The sequence below is a fragment of the Calonectris borealis genome, chromosome 9, assembly GCF_964195595.1.
Source record: "Calonectris borealis chromosome 9, bCalBor7.hap1.2, whole genome shotgun sequence".
NCBI classification, from domain to species: Eukaryota; Metazoa; Chordata; class Aves; order Procellariiformes; family Procellariidae; genus Calonectris; species Calonectris borealis.
In genome coordinates, this window is record NC_134320.1 from 29,520,256 (window position 1) to 29,543,499 (window position 23,244).

Consider the following 23,244-nt stretch of genomic DNA (forward strand, 5'->3'; position numbering starts at 1 on the left):
GCTCTACCCGACATGCAGCGAGGGGGACGGACCATGGCGGCGGCGGCGCCGCCGGAGCGCCCACGCGCGGCGCGGGGAATGGTACCGTCCGCTGACCCGCCCGCCCGCCTGCGCGCCGCCGCCGCCCCGCCCCGCCGAGCCCCCCCCCGCGGCCCGCAGGTAGGGGCTGCCCGCACGGAGGCAGAAAGCCGGGGCCGCCCGCCGGGCCCCCGTTACAACGCAGCCTTACCCTGCGGTTGTCACCGCCCGGGGTCAGGCCGCGGCGCGGCCCCTCCGCCCCCGCGGGCGCCGGTACTCGCTTCGCCCGAGGACAGAGCCGAAGCGCCGCTTGTTCGCAGGACCGGCTCGGCCCCGGTGCCACGGCTGACCGCCCCAGACAACGACCGTGCGCTCGCGTATAACCCCGGTCACCACTGCATAGTCACTCGGGGGTCACCACAAACTAGCCCGGGTCTGCATCCATCGAGGACCTCAGGAAATAGCGTGCCTGCACATGTGCGCCTGCCCCTTCCAGAGGAGAAGGATTACTCAGCACTCTGTTTCCTCCTGTTAACGCACCGCAGGTGGACTACAAGCTTCGTGATAAACATCATTCACTTAACAAAACACCCAGGCATTTAACTTCTAGGAATGAGAGGGTAAACCTTGCCCCTCAGATGCCCAGGTGGAATGGGTGTTTCTTTGAGACAAGTTTCAGATGCCCGGCTTTGCCACAGAAGGCTGGTGCCACCTGTAAATGTAACTCTGTAATAAATTATAAATCTTGCCCCAGCCTGGAGCACTGAGCAGCGGGGCCCTCGCGGCAGTGCCCACAGCACACCACAGCCCACGGGCAACACTGACACGGGACTTCTCCTGCCAGCGCTGCAACCCCCAGCAGCATCCCACCGGCCTGCGTTTAGGGGGAAGGTTGTTCACATCCCTCTTTCTAAAGACACTGCTCCATAGTCTTCGTACTTCCCACCACCCCCCCCAGAGCAGCATCACTGACACTGTCATCAGAAAAACAGCTTGGGCAGTGATGCTGGTCAGCGTGGATGCAAACCAACAGATGAGGAAAATCTACGAGAGTCTTTTTCCAGGGACTAAGTGATGAGAACAACAAACTACACGAGAAGTAAAGCACACCTAATACAGCTAATAAGATTGTAACAGACACCATGGTTTCCTTGCCAGGACACTTCTAATCATGCCCACATTTTTAATCCCTGCTAGCAGGAGACAAACAACTGTGCATAATTACTTGCAAGCACAAGTTAACAGCTAGGTGTCTTCTTGGTAAATGCAGATACTCATTTGCTTCAACTGCCTAAAATTCAGAAGCCAGAGTGATCCCGTGCCAGCAGTCACTACTGATCAGCCCTTGGGGATACAGCAGAGACTCTTGAAAACGCGTTCCGTAACAAGTGCTCAGGCAAACAAGTTTGGTTCTCCCACCTGTGCCACGCTACCCCATTAGCACCAAGAGATTTGAAAGCGCAGAACAATATGCCAGGACCTCACGGTGCTGCCTGCCCGCAGCCGCATGCCAGCTGGCCCCCTGGGCGCTGCGGTGGGATGGGCTCCGGGCGTCCCCAGCCACCTCGTGCAGGACTGCCCCTCACATAAGAGAGCTTTCGGAAGCCTAAAACACATCACCCAGCCTCCAGCCAAGGGGTACCGCAACTCACTCTGCCTGGTACAGGTAATAGATGTATCCGCTTCCTCCCACCATCCCTCTTGCACAGCACAAAATGACGACTTCCGAGTGTTATTTTGTTATGAACGTTTATTCCCTGTGAGACCCTCAGGAGAGGGTGATGCCAATGCAGGCAGTAAGAGCTCTCTACAACAAAGCTGTGAAACAGCTCTAAGCAGGGATTTTCTCCTGTTCATCAGTTTGGTATACAATCCATACCAAGCATTGATTTTTCCAAAGACCAAGAAGAGTTAGAGCAGCAACTGATATATTTTACATGCTAAAGCCAAAGCAAGTTAAAGGCCACATTTTCAAAACAAGATATTTAATTTCACTGTCATTACAAGAGTAGACATCCTTTACGAGGAAAGAAAGATAGCACGAAGGCAACATACAAAACGAAAACAGATTAAAACTGTTGTGCTCGTGTAGTGAAAGGAGTAATCTTCCTGCTAAAACTCACTAAACTATGTTTTTTTCCTAGCTTTGTAATAGTTTTCTATTTGGAGTCAGACTAGCCGCTTACTCGCGGCAAAATCCTGCTCCTGTTGAGGTCAGTGACGTATCTGTAACTGCATTAAGCAAGGCTGAATTTCATCCTTCATTCTTCAGGCTGCCAGCTACAAAAAGAAAAGTACTACTCCAAGGAGCTGTGATGCCTCAGAGGTAAATCTTCTGAATGTGAAGAAACGCTAGATGTATATTTTGTCTGCACAGATACTTGAAGAAAAATTGTTTTGTCAGAATTTGTTATCTACCTGAAAACATAGCCAGAAATGTCAGCTTTAAAAATAGCCTTCTAGCAAAAATAAAGACTGACTTCAGTCAGGTATATACCTTCAGAGGTATATCTTCAATAGCTCCACTAAATAAAGGAAGATGTTAGCACAGCATTATAGTTTTTTTATCTGCATAAACTATTTCCCCCTCACTTTGAAATTCTCTTGTGATATTCCAAGTCAATAAGGAGTCCCCAATAAGCCTCAAATACTGAAGGATACCACTGTCTGCAAAAAAACCCAGCAGATACACCTGATGTGTCTCTTTGGGCTGTCTCTGATAAGCTAGGAAAGACTGCAACAAATCCAGAGGGAGGAACCATAGTGAGAGGACAGGAAAGCGGTTGAGTTGATCTATAATAATTTTTTTTTTTAATTTAATTAAAATTCATTTGGGGGCTGACAGTTTCCAGACTCCACCTAGTAGGCCATTCAGTACTAAAGGCTGTTCTTAATCCACAGGTGGTTATTGAAGTCCACCTTTTGAAATTTGAAAGTATTTGCTACTTGTCTTGGGACTGTTGCAATATTGGTTTGGACAAAGCATACCTTGCCTTCACTGATTATTTGGAATACAAGGAAAAGGAAGCTAAAAATATTGAAAGCAAATTAAAAAGTGATTCTCAGAAAAGACAAAAGAGAGAAATAACACTGAGAAGTCATTCCTCAAGAGGGCAAGAGAGATTACTTAGTTGTCTGCTGTGCTGGGTCAATGAAAATGGTTAAGAAACAACTTCACAAATAATAGAAAGGTTATCTGAAAATGCCCAAGAAAGCGAAACTAACACAGAAAGGACCACGTGATTATGGTTTCTAAGTTCTGATTAAATACGTTCAATTTTTATTACTTCCCGTTATTGCTATAAAGAAATGTTGTACAGCCAGGTTAATGATAGGTTTTTCCTCCTCTTCTCGTTACAGTCTTTGACACAAAAACAAGAGATCTGATCAGGAGTGTCGGACTGCACTGGGAACTGTTCCCGAGGAGCCATTGTTTTCACTCTTCCGGTAACTGGGTTTGCTGGATGTTCCTGTTTTCTCTATCTCAATTCACACACGTCTCTTAGAAAGAAAGATGTATAAAGCTGGACAGGCAAAAAGCACAACACTAAAGAAGAACATGGCAGTGAAGAATGCTATTTTTATGCTCAGAGAAAGTGGAAGCCGAAAACGCCAGTCTCAATGACATGAGAACTGTCAGCAAGAACAGATAATTACACAACGTGAATTCATCCTCATGACAATGACTCTAATGAGATAGGAAATGGAATAAAATCAATATTCTATTTACATTGACAGTACAGTCTCAAAGCTTGAAATTGCCAAATGGCTGTCTTTTAAATAAAGAAATACAAAAATTACTGACTGCCTTACAGTATTTTCAAAACACCTCTGCCAAATTCAAAGTTTACCAATAACATATCTCAACGTAAAATTTGGAAAAGATACAGCAATTACTTCATGGCACAATTGAGGGATATAATTATAGTTCTGTCACAAAATTAAGCAGAAACAATGAGCTAATTAACATCTTAGCCACATAACAGTGAGATTGGTTAAAGAAAAATATTCTTTAGTAAACTGCTGCTGAACAAACCCAATTGGTCTTGTACTCTAGCTCTGTAGGAACTGTACCCACTACACCGATACGACAGCATGTAAAAGCAAACAGACCCTCTCTCAATTTTGTACTTTTGCATATATCGGGGGAAAACAAGAGCGCAAAGGCAGCAGCACAGAACAGCCGGCTCTGAAGTGGGAGTGCCCTGATACTGTACCATTTGAGATGTATTTCGTAGCCCCCACAGCCCAGCAACTTGTGACACAAACAGCTTGATAAAACTACAAGCACGTATTAGCATTGAACTACTAAACAAGTCCCACACCGGATTTGTAAAAAAACTGCCAACACTACTTCTGTGACCCAGATATTTTGCATAATATACATAGTTTTAGTAGTAGTAGTACTAGCAGTAGTGCTTTAAAGGTTATTTCTGTACTGTTTTAGCTCTGACAGAGTTGCTTGGGAAGGCAGTGCAACCTCCCACTGACTTCAGTGGGCTTCTTAGGCAGATCCTCATCACACCTGTTTTTATCTTGAGTATATTTCACAGTTTCTGAAACCGTTTTAGCAGAAACACCTAAACTGTGACATTACATCTGAATTTAACACATCCAAGTGTACTCAGCTCATGCAAACTGGATAAATAATGAAAAAAGAGGCAACGTTGTAAAGTAAGTGCCCCCCAATTGCGCACGCGTTACTGCAGCGTGCAGAAATAAGATATTTCCTTGAAATCAGTTCTCCAAGATTTACGTCCCTAATCAAACTGTGAATCAATTTCTAACAACAGTATAGTGGCACTGACATAAAAATCCCATAGCCCAATCCTTTCTTACTTTAGATTAATTAGAGTAATGCTATTTTCAAGTCAGAAAGTTATACTGCCAATTCCATAAACCCTCTCTCCTCTAAAGAGTAGACGGTTATGAATTAACCACTATTACTGCAATTAAAAAAACTTTACAGTCAAGAAATATGCCCGTTGAAATTTTTCTTTTTTTATAACCTCTGGTTATTATGGTTATATTCTTTACAAAATTTGGGACTTCAGAGACATGCAGAATTCACATTATCTGACAGCACTAGATGGATGTGTATTTATAAACTAGAACAGGGAAAGGTCAGAGTCTATCTCTAGACTAGGAAATGCGTATACTGGCTATTATTCTGCTCTTTCAACTGGTAAGCCAGAGACACGAAATGGCAGGAAGGACTACTCTGCATTTAACCCATTTTGCCGTTGATCTATGTATTACATAGCATTCACATACCCATCCACACCACTGAAGTTGCAAATATTGTTTCTGGTAGTAAAAACATATCCATGCTATAATTCTTTTACCATAACATTTACATAATATATTTTAGAAATAGGAAGTTCTGTATTATCCTGGCATAGGGGAATTTCGACCATGAAATAAGTGACATTTCCCATGCAAGTCTAAAAAGAAGTTGTTTTTCTTTAAAAATACCAGTAATCTAGCGATTTAACTTAAAACTCCAAGGAGTAGGGTTTTTTAAAAAGAAAACAAACTGAACTGAAATCACTAAAAGCTCTTACTAAAATCAGTCTTTGAATGAACATTAATCTTAAACAGAGTTTCTATACAAAGACATTTAAGAGGCCATAACTATACATAAACAACTACGTACTCTTCAAAAAAGTAAAAAGCTATTTATTAATCACTCTTGCACGTTAAAGACATTTTGTTTGTTAACTACAAACGCACGTAAGCCAAGTGATGCAGGAGAGGAGCAAGATGACCTACGTCAATGGCGTCACACCAAGATCAGTCTCCCGCAAACCCAGCGTCCCCTCCGGGGCAGCACGGCGTGCACGAGCCCGGCTGGCCCGGCAGCTCGGTCGCTCCGAAGCCTCCCCCCGCACTGTCCCCTGCCACTGGAAAGACACATTTCACATGTAAAATGTTTCCTACTCTCTCCTGTATCATGCACGTGTGTGGCGTTATATAACGTGCTACTTCTCCTGCTTGTTTCAGTGGGAGCAGGCTGGGGTGCCTGTTGATTATGCAGACAAATATTAATAAAGAATGCCCCGCACGCAGCAATTTCTGGGTGTTTTCCTCAAGAACACAGCCACATGCCGAACCTCAGGACAAGTCCCACAACTGAGTCTCAAAACTGGGAGGTACTTGTAACATTGGCAAAAAGGACACATACACATCACTGAAAAATGCTCCCATATTGACAGGTGATTTCTAACTGTACATGTGTGTATATATAAACTGTTATATATATAAAAAACATGATTATTAGCTTCATCCACGAGAACAACAACTACAGAAGAAAAGCAATGTCCATGACTCAGCAAGGGAAGCAACCGCTTCCCTCTAACATCGAATTCAGCTGATGCCGATGGTTTCAGGGAGGAAAAGTGACCCGGAGGAGCCCTCGCTCGCGTGAGATGCAGCAGATACCCAGCCTAGCTTCTTGCAGGTCAGATGCCTTAACATCCACTTTATAGCAAGGGAAAATATACTGGCCCCTTATTACTACTAAGGTTCTAAATTAAATCTACTTGTTACCTCTAGAAAGGTTCCCAATTTTAAAATCATAGAGTCATAGAATAACATGGGTTGGAAGGGACCTTTAAAGGTCAGCTAGTCCAACCCCCCTGCCATGGGCAGGGACATCTTCAGCTACATCAGGTTGCTCAGAGCCCCTTCCAACCTGACCTTGAATGTTCCCAGGGATGGGGCATCGACCACCTCTCTGGGCGACCTCTGCCAGTGTGTCACCACCCTCATCGTAAAAAATTTCTTCCCTGTATCTAGTCTAAATCTCCCCTCTTTTAGTTTAAAACCATTCCCCCTTGTCCTGTCGCAACAGGCCCCGCTAAAAAGTCTGTCCCCATCTTTCTCACAAGCCCCCTTTAAGTGCTGAAAGAGCCTTCTCTTCTCCGGGCTGAACAACCCCAAGTCTCTCAGCCTTTCCTCATAGGAGAAGTGTTCCATCGCCCTGATCATTTCATGGCCAGATATAAATCAGATATACATAATTTTTCACTTCCCTTCCTAAAGCAGCTGCCCCGTGACCCTGGTTGCAAAGGGTGGCTTTTTCCTTCCCCAGAAACGGCTGGATCCCAGCAGCGGGTAAATTGAGTCTGGAGAGACCACTCTGGTGAGCACCTGATGGATTACGGCATATACATGGTCAGTACTAACATTATTATTAATTTATTACTAATAGCATTTTCTCCAGGCAACAAGCTCCTCCACTCAGTTTTGCTAACCTGCCCCGGTCCAGGTACCCCCCCCGCGTTTGCCCCCGTCACCAAACTCTAGATTTCAAAGCTCTCGCCCATTCGCACGACGATAGCTTTATGTGAATAATTATGAACTAGGAGTCTGGATGCAGTCACCACATCCTTGCACACGTCAAATTAATCGGCGAGATTAAATCTTAATTACCAGAAACAGAAAAGGCCATTCCTGTCACCTGCTCCGAACCGGTGCATGGTCCCGCTCCCGCTCCTGGGCACCCCCGCCGCCCCACGCCCCGAACCGCCACGCACCCTGCTCGCCCCGCGGAGGGGCGGACACCGCAGCGGGGCCTGCCGGGGAGGGCCGGGGCGTCCAGCAAGATTCAGCGTGGGGCACGTTGCCACTAACTGCCCGCTGCATAAACGGGCATGCTCCTGGCGAGGCCAATCAGAAGTTATAATTACGAGCGTTGCTTCGTCTTGCGTCTGACTTGAGGGCAAACAAACAGGGAGATGAATACAGACAACGAGGAACACGTTACACAGAGTTCCGCTTTCGGCAGCAAGTTAGGACTCGGGTTTCGATGGCCTGGTCACTTCGGCTCAGTAACGGTGAGCTGGGGCAACGCTGTGGCAATCACATGCTTCTCTCCATGGGTGAGAAAATTACGTGGGAACGGGTGAAAATGTCGCTGACGCGGCAGGGCCTGAAGGAGAGCAGCACTCCCCCGCGCAGACCCGTGGCAGCGCCGAGCCGGCACCCCGGCACTGCCGAGCGCACCGCCACGCAGCACCTCCCGCGTAAGGGCCCGCGGGACCCGCGCCTCCGAAATCGCCCCAGTCTCCAACCACGGCAGCACTGCCGCGCCGGGGCCAGCCAGAGCAGTGCAGGGTATAGTGCCCGACTCCTGTCAACGGTAACGGGAATCACAAGGCAACGACAGCGCTGGAAAACTACTCCAGCATCTGTTGCAAAACAGGAGGTAAAGCCCACTGCGTTTCAGTTCAGAGCATTCTGTTTCTCAGAGAATCTCAAATCCAAAATAGAGTATTTTCTATGTTTTAATACATTCTGGCCTTACATTTAATTTGTATTTACCAGTCATACCCTTCCAGGATAGTAACAACTTACACGACTTATCAGAAAATACAATAAAAAAAAATTTCTTTTCATTATTTCATCACTTATGTAAGAATCTAAATCCTAGAGAATGGAGTTTTCCACTGTCTACGCTCTGTCACCATCCGAGGTATCAGAGATAATCGTTACACACTAATGTAAGAGCAAAATGATTCTTCTGTTTACAGCAAAACTAATCAAGTTTAGCAGCTGCTTTCCTCGACTTAAGAGATCACTACACATACAGTGCTCAGCAGCACAGAAACACTTATTGATGCGATTAATTTTGAATCATAAACAATCTCACCCAGGCTAAATAAATACATGTGTCTTCAGACATCAAGGAAAAGCTCCAAATTAGTCACCAGTATCAAAAAGAAATAATAAAAACTGGATGACTATGCTTTATTTTAGGAAAGAAGTGAAAAATGTCTTTGAGACCATTTTTTAATCAGTATTTGCTATAATTTATTGTTATGCTTGTTCATCTCGAATCATGAGACTTATGTAGCTAACAATAACAATGAAAAACAACCCACTAACGGCCCCTGTTCAGAACAGCTTCTTCTGCACAAAACCTCAGCCAGAAGAAACGCCACGAGTGATGGAGGTGCATTACGAAGGGACTTCTGAGCAAGGCTGTTCCCAGCGCGCGAGACGGCAGCGATGCAGCTCATGGGGACACCCTCCCGGTGCGCAGCGCACCGCCGCACAGGGTTTAAGGCTGGCCTTCCTCCCCAGCTCCGGAGGCTATGGCCAGTCGGAAGGAAAAGCGGCTCCTGCGTTGTAGCCTTCCCAGCATCGGGCTCTCCGATTTCCCGGGAGCAGTCAGGCTCTGGGAATGACATCAAGAGCTGGCTTTGGTGATGAATTTTGCTAACACTCATTTTGTGTGTGGATTCCCCGATTTCCGAATGACCCAGCTGGTGTAACACTGCTTCAGTATATGCTTGCGTGCAACTTTTCTCTCGTTTTTAGCCTTTTACTGTGGGTAATAAAGATGAACTTAGGGGAGGATGAAAAAGAGATTTCTGGTTACTTCAGCACCCAGAAGGCGGCCCTTCCAGAAGGTCTGTGCTCATACCGGCGCAGGGTCCTGGGATGTTCCTGAGGCCACCGAGTAAAAACTGCTTCAGGGACACCGTTGGCGTAACACACAAAGGCATGCAAGATCACCCACTGTGTGGGTGTTACCATCTGATTTCACTAAACTTACCGTATTTAAAAAAAAGGAAAAGAGCAAGCAGCAGCCTCGCTGGAAGGTGCAGTGAGCGCGGTGGCACCTTCTTCTGCGTCACCACAAATGGTAGCTACTAGGGGGTTTCCAGCTCGGCCAGTCAGATCTTTAATAATTTTTGTTTCTGGGTTATGGATTGGGTCATAACCCACTACCTTGCTAAGTTTTTATTCACAGCTGTTGCATGGCTGAGCTATCTGAACTACTTCTGAGCTCCCACCTTCCACGGAACAATCACGGAATGTCTCTGAGGCAGAACGAACGCGGGCCCTTCCTCACCCTCTTGCATCCTTGTATTCCTCGTGGTCTCCTGTTGTAATAGCTGCCGGATCGCCCTTGTTCCAGCAACACGTGCCTGCGACTCGCTCTCTCAGCCCGCTCTGCTCCGGTCAGGCCGAGGCAGCGGCACTTCCCACCGCTCTGCACACAAGGCTGGCGGTCTGGCCTCCTTCGTGCGCAAGAAGTGAACTGTGTCCTTTTTGCTCACTCTGTAGGCAAACTTTTTTATGCTCAACCGGTGCCAAATCACAAAACACATAACCTTCGAATTCCCATTAATTCATTAAGAAGAAACAGCCTCTATATATTCATGCAACGTAAAAACAGATCACTCTCCCCAAAAAGCCTGCTACAACAGAATAAAAATACCAATGTCAACATGTCAAAGGACCACAGGTGTCGACCAAAGATTTTAGACAATTTTTTTAAGTGTCTAAAAGACTCAGGTTATACCCCTGTCATTAGAGTTACTTTAAACATTCTTATTTTTTAAACGATCCAAAACAGCAGCTTGAAGAACGATGCCATAGGAAAACCCAATTCAAAAAAGCGCTCAAGCCCATTTAATGGTGCCACTGAGCGCTGAGCGCCAATTCTGCAGCTCCTTGTCTATTCTCTTTCTAGAGAAGAGCCGCGGCAGAGGTCCCCCGGCCAAGCGGACGGCGAGGGTGCGAGCCCACGTGCTCGGGGAGCTGAGCCGCCCCTCGACCTCCAGGGACGAGGCACCCAGTGATTCCACACCGACCCCTGCGAGCCCCCAGCACTGTTCCAACTAACGCTCTTAGCACTGCACGACAAGTGTAGAGGCTTGCATAGCACCCAAAACGTTTATCATAACTGTCTACCTCCACTATTTTTATCTGCTTTCCCAAAGTATTTCTCACATGGAAGACTCCTCTCTATCCTCTACTTGAGTTCTCCTCCCTGTGTCCCCTTTTTCATTAATGTACCTGTGCAAGCTACGCAAATTGAACAACACAGTGAATGAATTTTGGAAAAAGCTCAAAAGATTACCGTTTTCCTTGTATTCTCACTGTTACCTCTAAAAGCCATTTAAAAACACTGAATATGAAAGTTTAAAATTCTAGTCTTACAGAAAAAACACGGAATATTTGGAAAATAGCTTCTGAAAAGATTTAAGAAAAAGCAATTTTTATAAAAATGGTGATTAAAGACAGAATGCTTAGAAGTTGTAGAAAACAAAACAAACAAACCCAAAGCAATAATTTTGTCGGTCATGCAGAAAAATGAGTGAAAGAAGTTCAAATACTTGTAGTTTAGTTGCCACCATTAGCTGTATTTAATTAGAAGAATTGAACAGAGCTGCATCTACTTTTCACAAAAAAATCACATCGTTAAAGATTTATTTATGGAATATATTTGCACATAAATATAAGAGCTCAATAAAATGCTGATAAGCAGCAAGCAAGATATTTTCCCAGAGACTTTCTTCTATGCAGTTTGCAAAGCTAAGTCATAGCAGCAAGTGTCTGCACTCCCAGAAGAACATTTTTAACTGCTACACATCAAAAAGCTGAAAAGCACATAATTACATTATCAGTATCACGGTCTCACTACCTTTGATTTTTTCACTGCTTGTGAAAGAAGTCTCAAAGTCAGTTTAAGTTTTGCCTGTGTATCGAGCACTGAAGGATTCCCATATAAAACTACATATGGAAGGGATTTCACTGAAAATCAAAAGTGATCACACGAAGTCAAGAATACTGCCCAGGACCTAATAAAGTCTTCCAAACACTGGAAGAAACACCTTTTGTTTGGATTTTTTTTCCCCAGCCTCAAAATCACAGAAAAAAAATACTAGAGTTTATTTCTCACAAGTAAATCACGCTGCGTTTATCAGCATGTGCAGGTGATAGGACCTTTCTTCATGGAAGCCAGATGGCACAAGCAGCACCCAAATAGTCAGTGTCAGTCAGGACGGCGAGCACCGACCCTCGGGGGTCGGCGAGGAGGAGGAAGGGCGGCGGTTCTGCGCAGCCAGCCCCAGAGCAGCCGCCATCCCGCCTGCACCTCCGCGAGCAAACTCAGCAGATGTTGGAGCACCGGCTCTCGGGCGCCTGCGCACACAGAGACACGTATTTTCTATGGTGAATCCAGGCCTAATTACTGCTGCCTTCAGCTTGGCAACCTGCTCGGAAAACCTGACACATCTGCCTGGTTCAGCGAGCTCCCCGAGCCTGCACGCTCCTCCACGGTGCCCCTGGGGAGCACGGAGTTTAAAGGCTCGAGACTTCGGGTACATCCAGACCCAATTAACGCAGCAAACTTCATTTTCTCCTACAGCAATTTCCTTAAACTTAAAAGAAAAGCTTATCTCCTTGAGCGTTGTGTAGGTGTCACTGCAGCGGAGATAACGTCGCTGCAATGCCAGTGCTGGAGCAGTCTCAGGAGCGAGCTCCCGTCCCACGCACCCCACTGCGGGCTGACCCGCGGCGGGCTTCGGCCGCGCACCCGCGGACCGTCTCCTCCCCGGGCCAAGGGGGAGCTTGGGCTTAAAGGACTACCGAGAGCGGAGCGCCGAGGGCCTTGCAGAACCGAGCTGACGAGCTCTGATCGCTCTCCCTTTTTTAGAAGGAAAAATGCCCATTAACTTCTCTGGAAGCAGGGTTGGGCCCAGAGCCCAAACATGCTCTGGGTTCCCAAGGCCTTACTCACCGCTCGCAGTCGGACTCACTCGCGCGGGAGCCAGCAGCGCAGCAGGAATGCGCGGAGCCGCTCCAGGCAGCGCGGGCAGCAACGGCTGCGGGAGCCCGGGGTCCGGCACCGCGCCGCTCCTCCAGCCTGCACCGCTGGCTTCTTCACCCGGGCTCAGCCAGAGGAACCGTGTTGTGCTTTGTACTTGCTGCGTTAAATACCACGCATGTACCTTAAAAATGCGCTCGCTCGCTCTCTGTATTGAGGCCGTCAACCGAGCTTCCCATGCAGGCTCTTCAGGCAAACTTGAACTTACAGCCACCCAAGTCAGGACGCGTTATTTATAATGCTTTCAACATTTTACTTTTCTCTCCAAAAAATACCTGCCCCAAGTTCAAGCCCAAGGCTATTCTGCCTTGTCAGATGATCTGCGACCGTCTCATGACTTATTACATTGTTATCATCACTAAGCTTAGCAAACAGGGCTGCTAAGTCTATTAATCTTCTGAAACACAAAGTCTGAAACCGTAGAAACAAAACATCTCACTACAAGACATATAAAATGTGGTATAGTGAGATAAGGGGAAAATTCAGTGCGCGCTCTGTTAATTTTTTTCTGTGCCCCTGCAAGCAAGACCGATGCACTTTTGTAAGAACCAACTCTGAATGTAACATTAATGACAAGTACGTAAGTGAAAAAAAATTCCTTTTACAACAGCAGCCTCCCTCAGCAGCAGACAGCCGGGTATGTTTCCAATAGGAAAACCTGGACTATATGTAGAAATTTAAACTGCCACCTGTAAATTCAAACAAAGAACTGATAAAATGAGTCAAATAAGCTGGGCTAGCAATGAGAAAGCTCACTTCTCAAAATATCAAATGACTAGACATATTTTAACCTGTCTAGTACTTACTTCTTTTTATTGTGCTGAAATTCATTCCAATTCAGCCACCGATATACAGCTTGCATATTTATGTCCCAAAATATTTTTCTGTGAAAACAAATATTCGGCACATTTGCCAAAAGCACAAGGTCCTAAGAACAGCACAGGCACTTGCGCACTTTCTGATAGTGCTCAAATAAGGGCTGGAAGTTGTTTCTCTCCGAGACTCCTTGCCAGCAGCGACTGGCAGCTGCGGGAGTAGCGGGGCTGCCGCAGGACACACAGACCGGGGGGCTGAGCTGGCACGTGGGCTGCGCGGCAGCGGGGGGCAGCACTGCCCGGGTCCCGCGCTGGGTTAATGCCGATTATACACTTGGCTCGTGGAAACGATAATCTGGCTACACAAAACTCTCAGCCAATTTTGGTTTACTCAGTCATGGCTTCCTCGGTTTTCCTGTGCAATCTGTAGATCCAAACAAAAATGAACTCCGAGCGCACTATTTAGCATCCTAGTGACAGAAGTATACCTTTACCTTATAAACTGCTGCTGGTATTTCTAACTAATACCAAATAGCAATCATGCCACTGAAAATTCAAGCTGCATTTAGTGAGAAATTAAGTTAGACTTTAGTGAAGACAGATTATATCTATTGCAAACTTTGACTTTTTTTCTTTATAGTACCTTAAAAGAGAGTTTTCCCAGCTACCTAAAATAAAGATATTTTGGATAAAAATATTCTTTTATAACAATGCATCATATGCACATAATTTGAAATGTGGACTATTTCACAGGGTAGTAGCTGACAGCAAGCAGACGTTTTTGATCCCAGAAGAAAAGCAGTTCTCCTGATACATAGCTGGATTTCATCCTGAGGTCAGCACGCATCAAACCCTCACACAGTCATTAAACAGCCCGACGGGCACGGACAGCCTCGTGTGCGTTGACCTACACCAGCTCAGCGCTGCTGCTGTTGCTCTCCTATTGCGTCCACTGAAGCTATGGAAGAAATTTCAGATCAGCCTCAGAGCAGGAAAATTTACTGCTGGTTCTGAATGCACATAACAGTGTAAACCAACATTTGTCGCTGGCTTTATTCTCCAAATGAAGCAATGACTAAGACGTTCACCCTGCGCACACTGCAGGGTAGAACGGGAAGGGGTGACATCGACTGCTCGCTTGAACATCCTTACCAGGAATCGCACTCCGTTACAAAATGCCATATGCAAAACCTTCACCTCTCAACTTTTTGTAGTAAATCTTTATTTATTGGCACATGTATTCAAATTTCATCACAACTGTGATACAGTTTTAATGGTCCCTTCTCTTTCCTCATTAATTGCTCTGAGCTCTCATTGACACTAATGGGAATTACCATTGCACATATTCACGGGAGAACAGACTCCAAATGTCACCGAGGATAGCAACGAAAAACCATTCACGTGTTTGTCCTGTTGGTAAATAATTATGGGGTAGTAGGAAGGAAACGTTGTTTACTTTGCTGCATTACTTAGGAAACTAAGTTTACAGTATATAATTGTTAATAAAATTTAAAAAATAATAATAATCATAGGCAACTGCTCTAATCCCCAAGGAATACAAATAGTGGAGACCACCACATACGCAGGCAAAGCAAAGCCCTGGAGCCTCTGCCTGCCCCAGGTTCTCCTGCCGCCCCTCTGCCCTGCGGGGCTGGGAACAGCAGGACAGATTTGAACATAGGAGTCCTGAGGGAAGCAATCAAACCCAGCCAGACCCCACACCTTACAGCGTTAGGTGTATAAAGCACATTAACCAAAATCCTGGATCTACACATCCGAGCTTTGCTTGCACTCCAGCAGATCTCTGAGCCCTCTGGCAGTACCTGCACGTTTGTGTGCAGGATTATTCTGCCTTCGCTTACAAACCAACCACAGTACAAAACCAGATCATTTCAGGCAACACCTGATCGCTGACATTAGTGTCCTTCCTCGCTCATACTGGAAAACCATCATAAAAATACACAAAATACAACCACAGTAAAATTCCTGTGGGCAGGAGCCATTGCAGGAATTTTTTGATAAATATTCATAGTTACAGAAGCCATCCTCACATGGACAAAAATCATAAAAATATGACAACAAAAGGGAACAGAACTTTTTTTGCCGTTTTATCTTAATGAGCTCATCTTTGTTAACAGCAAAATCACTTCTTCATAGCATTTGCATTCAAAATGTGCATAAGGCAAAGGAAAACACATATTAAGCCTTTGAAGGTAATGAATAGCTACTGCAAGGCGTCTTTTATAATCCAACACGTGTGACTTCCTCGGTGTTAGCGCTGTTAGGAAAATGATGGTTGCAGTTTATACATGTGGTTCCTAAGTAGCAATCATCCTCTATTCTGGACATCAAGAGGTGCTAAGGCTCATCCTCCTAATTACAGGCATTCCTGTGTCGTTACCACCTCTGCATTAAATCTGAAGCAGCAGAATCAAACAAGTACTCAAGGAAAATAAAAACAGAGGAAAGCGTATGTTTTACTCTGAACTAGGCCATGAGATCTTCATCTACACCACACATATAAGAACGTTTACTGTGGCCACATAACCCATCCTGGACAATACGGTAAAAACCATGCAGCTTTAACGGTCTGTCTCCTCTGGGCAACCAAAATAATGGCCCTGTGGAGCAACACCCTTTTGACGGTTTACTGTTTGTTTCAACATCACTATCTCCTGTACTTCAAATTTATTTTCCAGGTTTCCAATACACCTGGGCTCTAAGTTCAGGAAAGTCAGATTTGCACCTGATGCAGGGATGCAAAGTGATGCAGCTCGGACTTGTGCAAAGGCCACAGAATAGTACATTTACCAGTCCTCTAAAAATCCCTTGGAGGACAGACTGCAGTGAACTACATTACCGATTCTTTTCAATCGTATCTTCGCTGCTTATGAAATTTTGGAAAGTAGCATTTTCAGTGCTCCTGAGACATGCAAACCAGACAAGCACCAGAAACCTCCATGCAAAACAGTTTTAAAAGAAAGCAACAGCAGCACCTGCTACTTTCAAATGCTTGTCAGTGTGTGGTATTTGTCATGGAGGGGTCTAAAAATGTTAGTTTATTCAATCCTTGGCCTCGCTGTTGGAAGCAGAATAAAGATAAACTCAGTAATTATTACCAAGTAATACTAGTAAATGATGAACAGCATCTGAGACTTAGTGAAGTAAGAGAGTACTAGAATTCAAGAGGTGGAATAAAGCAAAACAAAATTAACCTTTCTCCAAAACTGAAAATGAATGTCTACATTTAAGGCTTGAAGCAGCTCGATTCACACTTATTTATTTCTGATTATATTGTTGAACTTCCCAAAGCAGAATGAACCAAGAGCATTTCCAGCCTAAAGAAAAACCAGCAAAACCCCCTGAAATTTTTACGTGCCGCCCCCCAGGCACGCCACCGCCAGCTGCGTGCCCGCCGCTGGCCGCAGCCCAGCGCGGAGCCTTACCCGCAGCCCCAGCCTTCCCGAGGCGCCCGTGCTGCGGCTGCTGCAACAGCAGGTACTGCAGGAGCCTGCACAGTACCCTACTAAACCCCCATTCCAGCGCCTTCCTTAGGATTATGCTTTCGTAATCGCCTAAGTCTCACCAGGATGAGCTGGGCTGAAAGCCCTCACAATGCTGTACACCAACCGCAGCGAGTCAGTGAAAGAGTCTTCTTGGTCCCGACTGCCTACGGAAAAACCTTTGAGTAAAGACAATTCTGAATTATGATTATGATTACTTCCACAATTAGATAATACTATACCAGAGAAATTTTAAATTCAAACTTTCTGCTTCCACTAATTAAACTATTTTGTTGATACTTCTTGAGATAGATACCAGCAATTGCCTTGCTGATCTACTAGATCTAAAACTCTGTCTTCTGCCACGAGGGTGAAGAACGCAGCTCAGACATCTGCCTAGGAGGGCCCGAGCTGCAGGCAGTCCTCAGATACCTCTGAACTGGCGATTTCCCGTGTTTGCAATACAGCTTTCAGCCCAGAAAAACACGAAGCTCGTGCAGATGCAGCACGGGGCACAGCTGTGCTTCACCACACTTTGAGACAGCGAGCATAAAGGAGGATTTTGTGGGTAAACAAAAAGAAATCACAAAGCCAGGCTGTTCCCACTGCAGGGAACGCCGGCGCTGTGCAGTGGATGTATGGAAACCATACCCTCCGCTGCAGCTGAGGGGAGTTTTCACAGGACAGCTCTGACTCTGCTTCCTGACTCAAGCGAATTACAAATTGCTCACATAATGCTCCAATTTTGCCCACTGATTCAACTGCCTCATAGTACAACTGAGCATCCTTGGACTCAGACCCTTGCCTGCCATTCAAAATAAATTTAACCCAATGATGGCTTTAAGGAAATGGGACAATAAATACAGCCTGCCACTCTCCCTCTCGCATATTAGACTAAGAAATCTGTTGCCTGCGTGTCTTTCCTCGGTAGCCCAAGTAGGTAACAACTGCAAAATCCTGTGCACACCTTTTCGGTGTCATGTAAATTAGGCAGACTCCACAATTACATACATACAGGGTAATAAGTTTTCAAAATTTTCCCAAGTCCGGAGACTAACTTGTTATAAAACTTAGAATGTTCAGTCATCGCATCACTTTTCTATCCAAGCATCTTTTGTTTCAACTAAGCCTAAAGAAGTTTTGTAGCTCAGAAGCCCAGCCTTTAAGTCCAGGGAAGTCCAATTCCATTTTACAACGTTCTAGTCTACACCTGATCCGACACGAGCTGAGGAAAGCAGAGTGACATAGGCCTCAAAATTTAAATTGCAAAAGCACAGGCTCCAACCGCAGAGCTCGGCTCAGCGTACGCCCAGCATCCCCCTCCCCTCCAGACGGACCGCCGGGGTGCTCCGCTCCGCAGAAAACCTCACAGCAGCGCTCCCAGCTCAGCCCGCGCCACCCTGCGCGCAGAAGGACTCCCGACACCGTGGGTTTCCAACCTTCCACGTCCCAACCACCCACGTACAGCAGTTCTGCCACCCATTTCAGGGAAACCAGGGATGCCAACCCTTTCATTTCTTTCTCTTTTATCTACTTTAAATTGTCATAATATTGTTATATGTCAGCAGGTCTGGCACGGGCCAGCACCAAACAAAAGCAGACTGAGGCCACGCGCCCCGGCGGGAGCCTGCGATCCACCACCGCTTCCAAGTGCCTGACCTCAGGCTCTCACCCGCAAACTTCCCCTGCAGTAATAAGTACCATCGGTTAATTATTCGTTATGCAAATTATTTCCCTGTTGTCACTTTGGAACATGTTGTCGTTTCATCAGAACCTTTTTCCTGTAGTGCTAAAGAAGATATAGTCCAGCTATTTATTCAATGTTATTATTAATTATTTCCATACCTCTCTCCTGTCCGTTACATCCCTTTGTTAAACCTGCTCTCATGCAGTTTCACTATCTCTACTTCTGTCACCTGTGTCCTTCTGCTACTGCCACACGTTTTGCAGCATATATTCCCCCCTCAAAAAATCACCAAAAGCAATGATTTCTTTCTCAAAGAAATAATCATTCTAAAATAACCATTTTATACAGACGACATCCCTGCATTTTTCTCTTCCACTATAGTAACATCTTAACAAACTGATTTGTTTGCAGTAACCAGATGCAAAACAAAGTTCTAAGTTGAAGAACTTTCTCTAGAAAGAAGAAGAAAAAAAAAGAGCTGTATTTCCACCCAGTTAGTCTAGAAACTCCCGAAGGGACAGGCAGTACAGCGAGTACGAGACGGGATTTTGCTCAACGCCACGATGTGCACGCACCCAGAGTGCTGACGTCCCTCTGAAGTTACCGTCTTCGTGAAAAATCTAACCTAAATAACTGCTTTTCTCGAGCACCCGCACTTCCAGGACAGGGGCCGGGGCAGCCCCCGCACAGCGGCCCGGCCCGGCCCTCCCGCCCCGCTCCGCCGCCGAGCGCCCGGGGACACGCCGCCCGGCCCCGCACCTGCCCCGCACGGCAGCGGGGCCGCGTCCGGGAAGGCTCCCGCAGCCGGGCTGGAACGCCTCCGGCTCCGCCAGCGCCAGGAAGGGACGCCCGGGCAGGCGCGGCCGCGCCCCGGGGCGCCGCTCCCGGCCCCCCCGGCGGAGGACGGCGGCTGCCCCCCGGCCCGGCCCGCGGCCCCGGCGAGCGGAGCGGAGCCGAGAACCGCCTTTCCCCCGCGCCGCCGCCCCTGGCAGGCCGCCGCCCGCGGGGCCCGCCGCAGCCGCCGCGCCGGGGGAGGCCGCTGGGCCGGGCCGGGCCGGGGGTAGCGGCGCCCCCGGGCACCTGCAGGCGCCCCCGCCGGCACTCACCTCTGGCATGCTCGCGGGGCGGCGGGCGGCGGCCCTGCCCGGGCACGGCGGTGTTGGCCGCGGCGGCCCGGCCCAGTCAGGGGCGCATGCTGACAGCGCCGCCGGCGCGGCGGGCGGGAGGCGGCGGCAGCGGCCCGGGCTCCCCGCGCCGGCCCCGGCCCCGGCTTCCGCCGCCGCCCCCGCCCCGCCCGGAAGCGCGCCCCGGCCGCGGCCCCGTGGGCAGCCCCGGGCCCCGGCACGGCCCCGCGGGGAGCCCCGGCCCCGGCCCCGCGGGGAGCCCGGGCCCAGCCCCGGCCCGGCCGCGCTCACCTAAGCCAGGCGCAGCCTCCAGGATCCGGGCGACACAGAACCGAGGAGAAGGTGAAGAGCGGAGGCGTCGCGGGCTGCCCTCCCCCGGGGACTCGCCTCCTTCATCCTCCCAGCGGCGGAGCGGCCCGGCGCCTCATGAGTCACGGTGCCCGAGCCCCAGCACACGTGCCCGGCCCCGCCGCCGCCTCCGGTTTCGGAGGAAAGGAGAAAAAAAAAAAAAAACAACAAGAAGAGCGGGGGCAGGGAAGCGAGTGGAAAATGTCTCCGGCAAAGCGGCCCTGCCGCCACCGCCGCTCGCTGCCCGGCCTGCGGCGCGAGGTCGTCGGCCCAAGTGCCCTCAGACTGCGCTAGCCACGACAGTACTGTTTTTTCCAGACCCCCCCAAAACGCTCTTCCTCTAATGAGGCAACAGTGCTGATCTTCTTCCCAGAGCAGGCAAAAAGACCGTGCTTTCATCCCGTTCCCCGCTCCGTGGCAAATAAAATGCATTGCAAACTGGTCATATTTGTCCGCTTGGTCCCAAGAAGATGGGCCCGAAGGCTGACGGCGGCCACTGGGGTCCCCGGGCAGCTGCGCCGCCTGGCGCGGTGCTCCCAGGGGCCCTGGGTGGGGTGTCCCCGCTGCCCCCGGGGCACCCAGCACACGCTCCGGCCAGAGCCGGCGGCCGCACCCACCGCTGCTCTGAGGCTCCCCGGGCTCCGAAGCGACCCTGTCCCTTTGAGACCAGCACGCCCATCACCGAGGCGATAGTTCTGCTCTGCCAAGTGTCGCACGGGCAGGTGTCAGTCCCACCATGGTGGTGACGCCAACGGGAGCAGTGCAGAAAAAGGAGCTACCGTAATATAGTCAGACACCACATAAATGTGTCCCTTGCCAGGACACTCGCATCTAGGGGCACGTGCGAAGGAATCTCAGCACAGGAAAGACATGGACCTTGGAGCCAGAGGAGGCCACCAAAATGGTCAGGGGGATGGAACACCTCTCCTATGAGGAAAGGCTGAGAGAGTTGGGGTTGTTCAGCCCGGAGAAGAGAAGGCTCTGGGGAGACCTTATTGCGGCCTTTCAGTACTTAAAGGGGGCTTATAAGAAAGATGGGGACAGACTTTTTAGCGGGGCCTGTTGCGACAGGACAAGGGGGAATGGTTTTAAACTAAAAGAGGGGAGGTTTAGACTAGATATAGGGAAGAAATTTTTTACAATGAGGGTGGTGAGGCACTGGCAGAGGTCGCCCAGAGAGGTGGTCGATGCCCCTGGAACATTCAAGGTCAGGTTGGACGGGGCTCTGAGCAACCTGATGTAGCTGAAGGTGTCCCTGCCCACGGCAGGGGGGGTTGGACTAGATGGCTTTTAAAGGTCCCTTCCAACCCAAACCATTCTGTGATTCTGTGATTCTTTGAATCTCAACACAACAATGTGGCACTAACCTAAGGGTCAGAAAAGGAGAAGGACATATACCTAAATACACCGCGAGAGGCAGGCAGGCTGCCAGGCGGTGGGTGTGCGCGGAGGTGCCGGGGGGGGGACATGCGGGGTCCGGTCCCACCGGCATCAGCCCCCCCAGATGCGGGAAGCAGGATGGGAGCTCCAGAGACGGTGGTGGGGACAAAACGATGGAAAGAGCTGGGAACAGCCTGCCACGCCAAGACTGGAGGAAGCACAGCAACGATTTTCCAAGATTTAAGGACACTATAAAGAGCAGGGAACAATCTTGTCTCTGTATTTATGGTGGTGAGGACAAGAAGATGGGCTTAAACTGCAGGGAGAGAGATTCAGGCTGGACTTGGAAGAAAAAAAAGGACTGACAAGGGTATTAAATCAAGCTTAGACACTCGTCTCGAGGAGTGATTTAGGTACACTCCATCCTGCCTGGGGCGAGGGAATGGATTAAGTGACCTTTTGTGGTCCCTCTTCTAGCTCTTTCTTCCTCTGACCCTGCTGAGGTTTACTCTTTTTGATCTATACTTCTCTTCTAAAGCGTGCAGTCTGTTCCATCCCCAAGGCTCACAATATACCTCTTACATTGTTAATTCTTTTTTTTTTTTTTGCCCTTTGCCATAGAGGATTCCTGTGCCTTTGAAAACTATGTTTTTCAGTTCTCTATATTTTACTATTTTAATAAAATCAGTGTCAGGATTCTCTGACTTTGTCTTTTGATATCAAGGCAGCAGTTGTGTCATAGCCAAACTGACACCCAAACCCTACAAATATTTGCAATGATTCCAAGACACATTTTGCCTAGTATTTTTTTTCATATTATATCGTATGAAGCAACTGTTTATTGATAAGGCTGAGTACATTTCAATGCATATACACATACATTTTCAAAAAAACTCAATTATTGTCTTTTCCCTTGACCTTTTAATTTCAATTTCTGTTTTCTTCCATAGGCAACAATTCAGAGAACTGTTACCGTACGCCGAGCGCTCCAACGGTTTCTGTTCCTCCCTGGTCCCTGTTACTAAATGTAACGGTAGGCCAATTAGTCAAGACAAGGAAATCCCCGCTTCCCCCTCGGCACAGGCTCTGCCCGAGCAGCTCCTGCGGGTGCCGAAGCCCAGCTGAGGCTCGGCCCCCAGCCTGCAGGTATCTCGGCGGCGGGTTGCCGGATGGCTGGCGCGGCTGCCCTTGGCCGCTGGCTGCCAGCACTGCGCTCCCGCCTCTCTGCAGGAACGACAGTTACCACAGGGAGCTTCCACAGAGGCTTTAACCGCTCCTAGGTTTGGAAAGCACTATCAAATGGACATGTCAAATGCTCACAGCTCCACCTCCACAGAGCTTTCTCCTCACTTTGGTCATGAAAATTAAGAGCCATCAAATAGATGAGTGTTCACGGAGAGAAAGAGTGTGAATCCTATAAACCAGTTCCGCTGCCAGCATAATCTACACCATGCCAAAAAGACATCATAATGCCTACAAGGAGGCAATTTTTTCTGAAGTCTCGTAGCGGTTAAGCATTGGTCCTTCACCGGCAGGGACTGCAGCACGGGGGCATGCACGGCGAGAGAAGGGGTTCAAGGGTGCTGCAAGGAGCTGGGTACCACATGCTTCAGAAATTGAAACACAAAAAACTATAGAAGGCTTTTCCGTGGTTAAGTTTTCAAATTTGGTCTGATCTCCCTTCTAGCTCCCTAACAGCTCAGGCCTGTGCCCCGGTCCAGCACGGGCACTTCACCGAAGGGGC

The 23,244-nt window shown here is 48.1% G+C and overlaps 1 protein-coding gene across 23 annotated transcripts in view; it reads right to left on the reverse strand.

Annotated features, from left to right (window-relative positions):
• The window catches only part of MBNL1 (muscleblind like splicing regulator 1), a 112,253-nt gene that overhangs the window by 83,237 nt on the left and 5,772 nt on the right, over nt 1-23,244 (reverse strand). For 4 of the 23 annotated variants that reach the window (XR_012674731.1, XR_012674732.1, XM_075157545.1 and 1 more), the window contains exon 1: nt 19,755-19,871. The exons of 3 other annotated variants lie outside the window; for them this stretch is intronic. Coding sequence is in view for 2 of the 20 variants with exons in the window: in XM_075157544.1 (XP_075013645.1) it covers nt 19,755-19,763 (9 nt within the window). In the remaining 18 variants the exon portion in view is untranslated. Of the gene's footprint in view, nt 1-19,754; nt 19,895-20,063; nt 20,257-23,244 lie in introns of those variants that run through there. 16 more of the 23 variants (XM_075157548.1, XM_075157547.1, XM_075157546.1 and 13 more) reach the window with 12 other exon arrangements.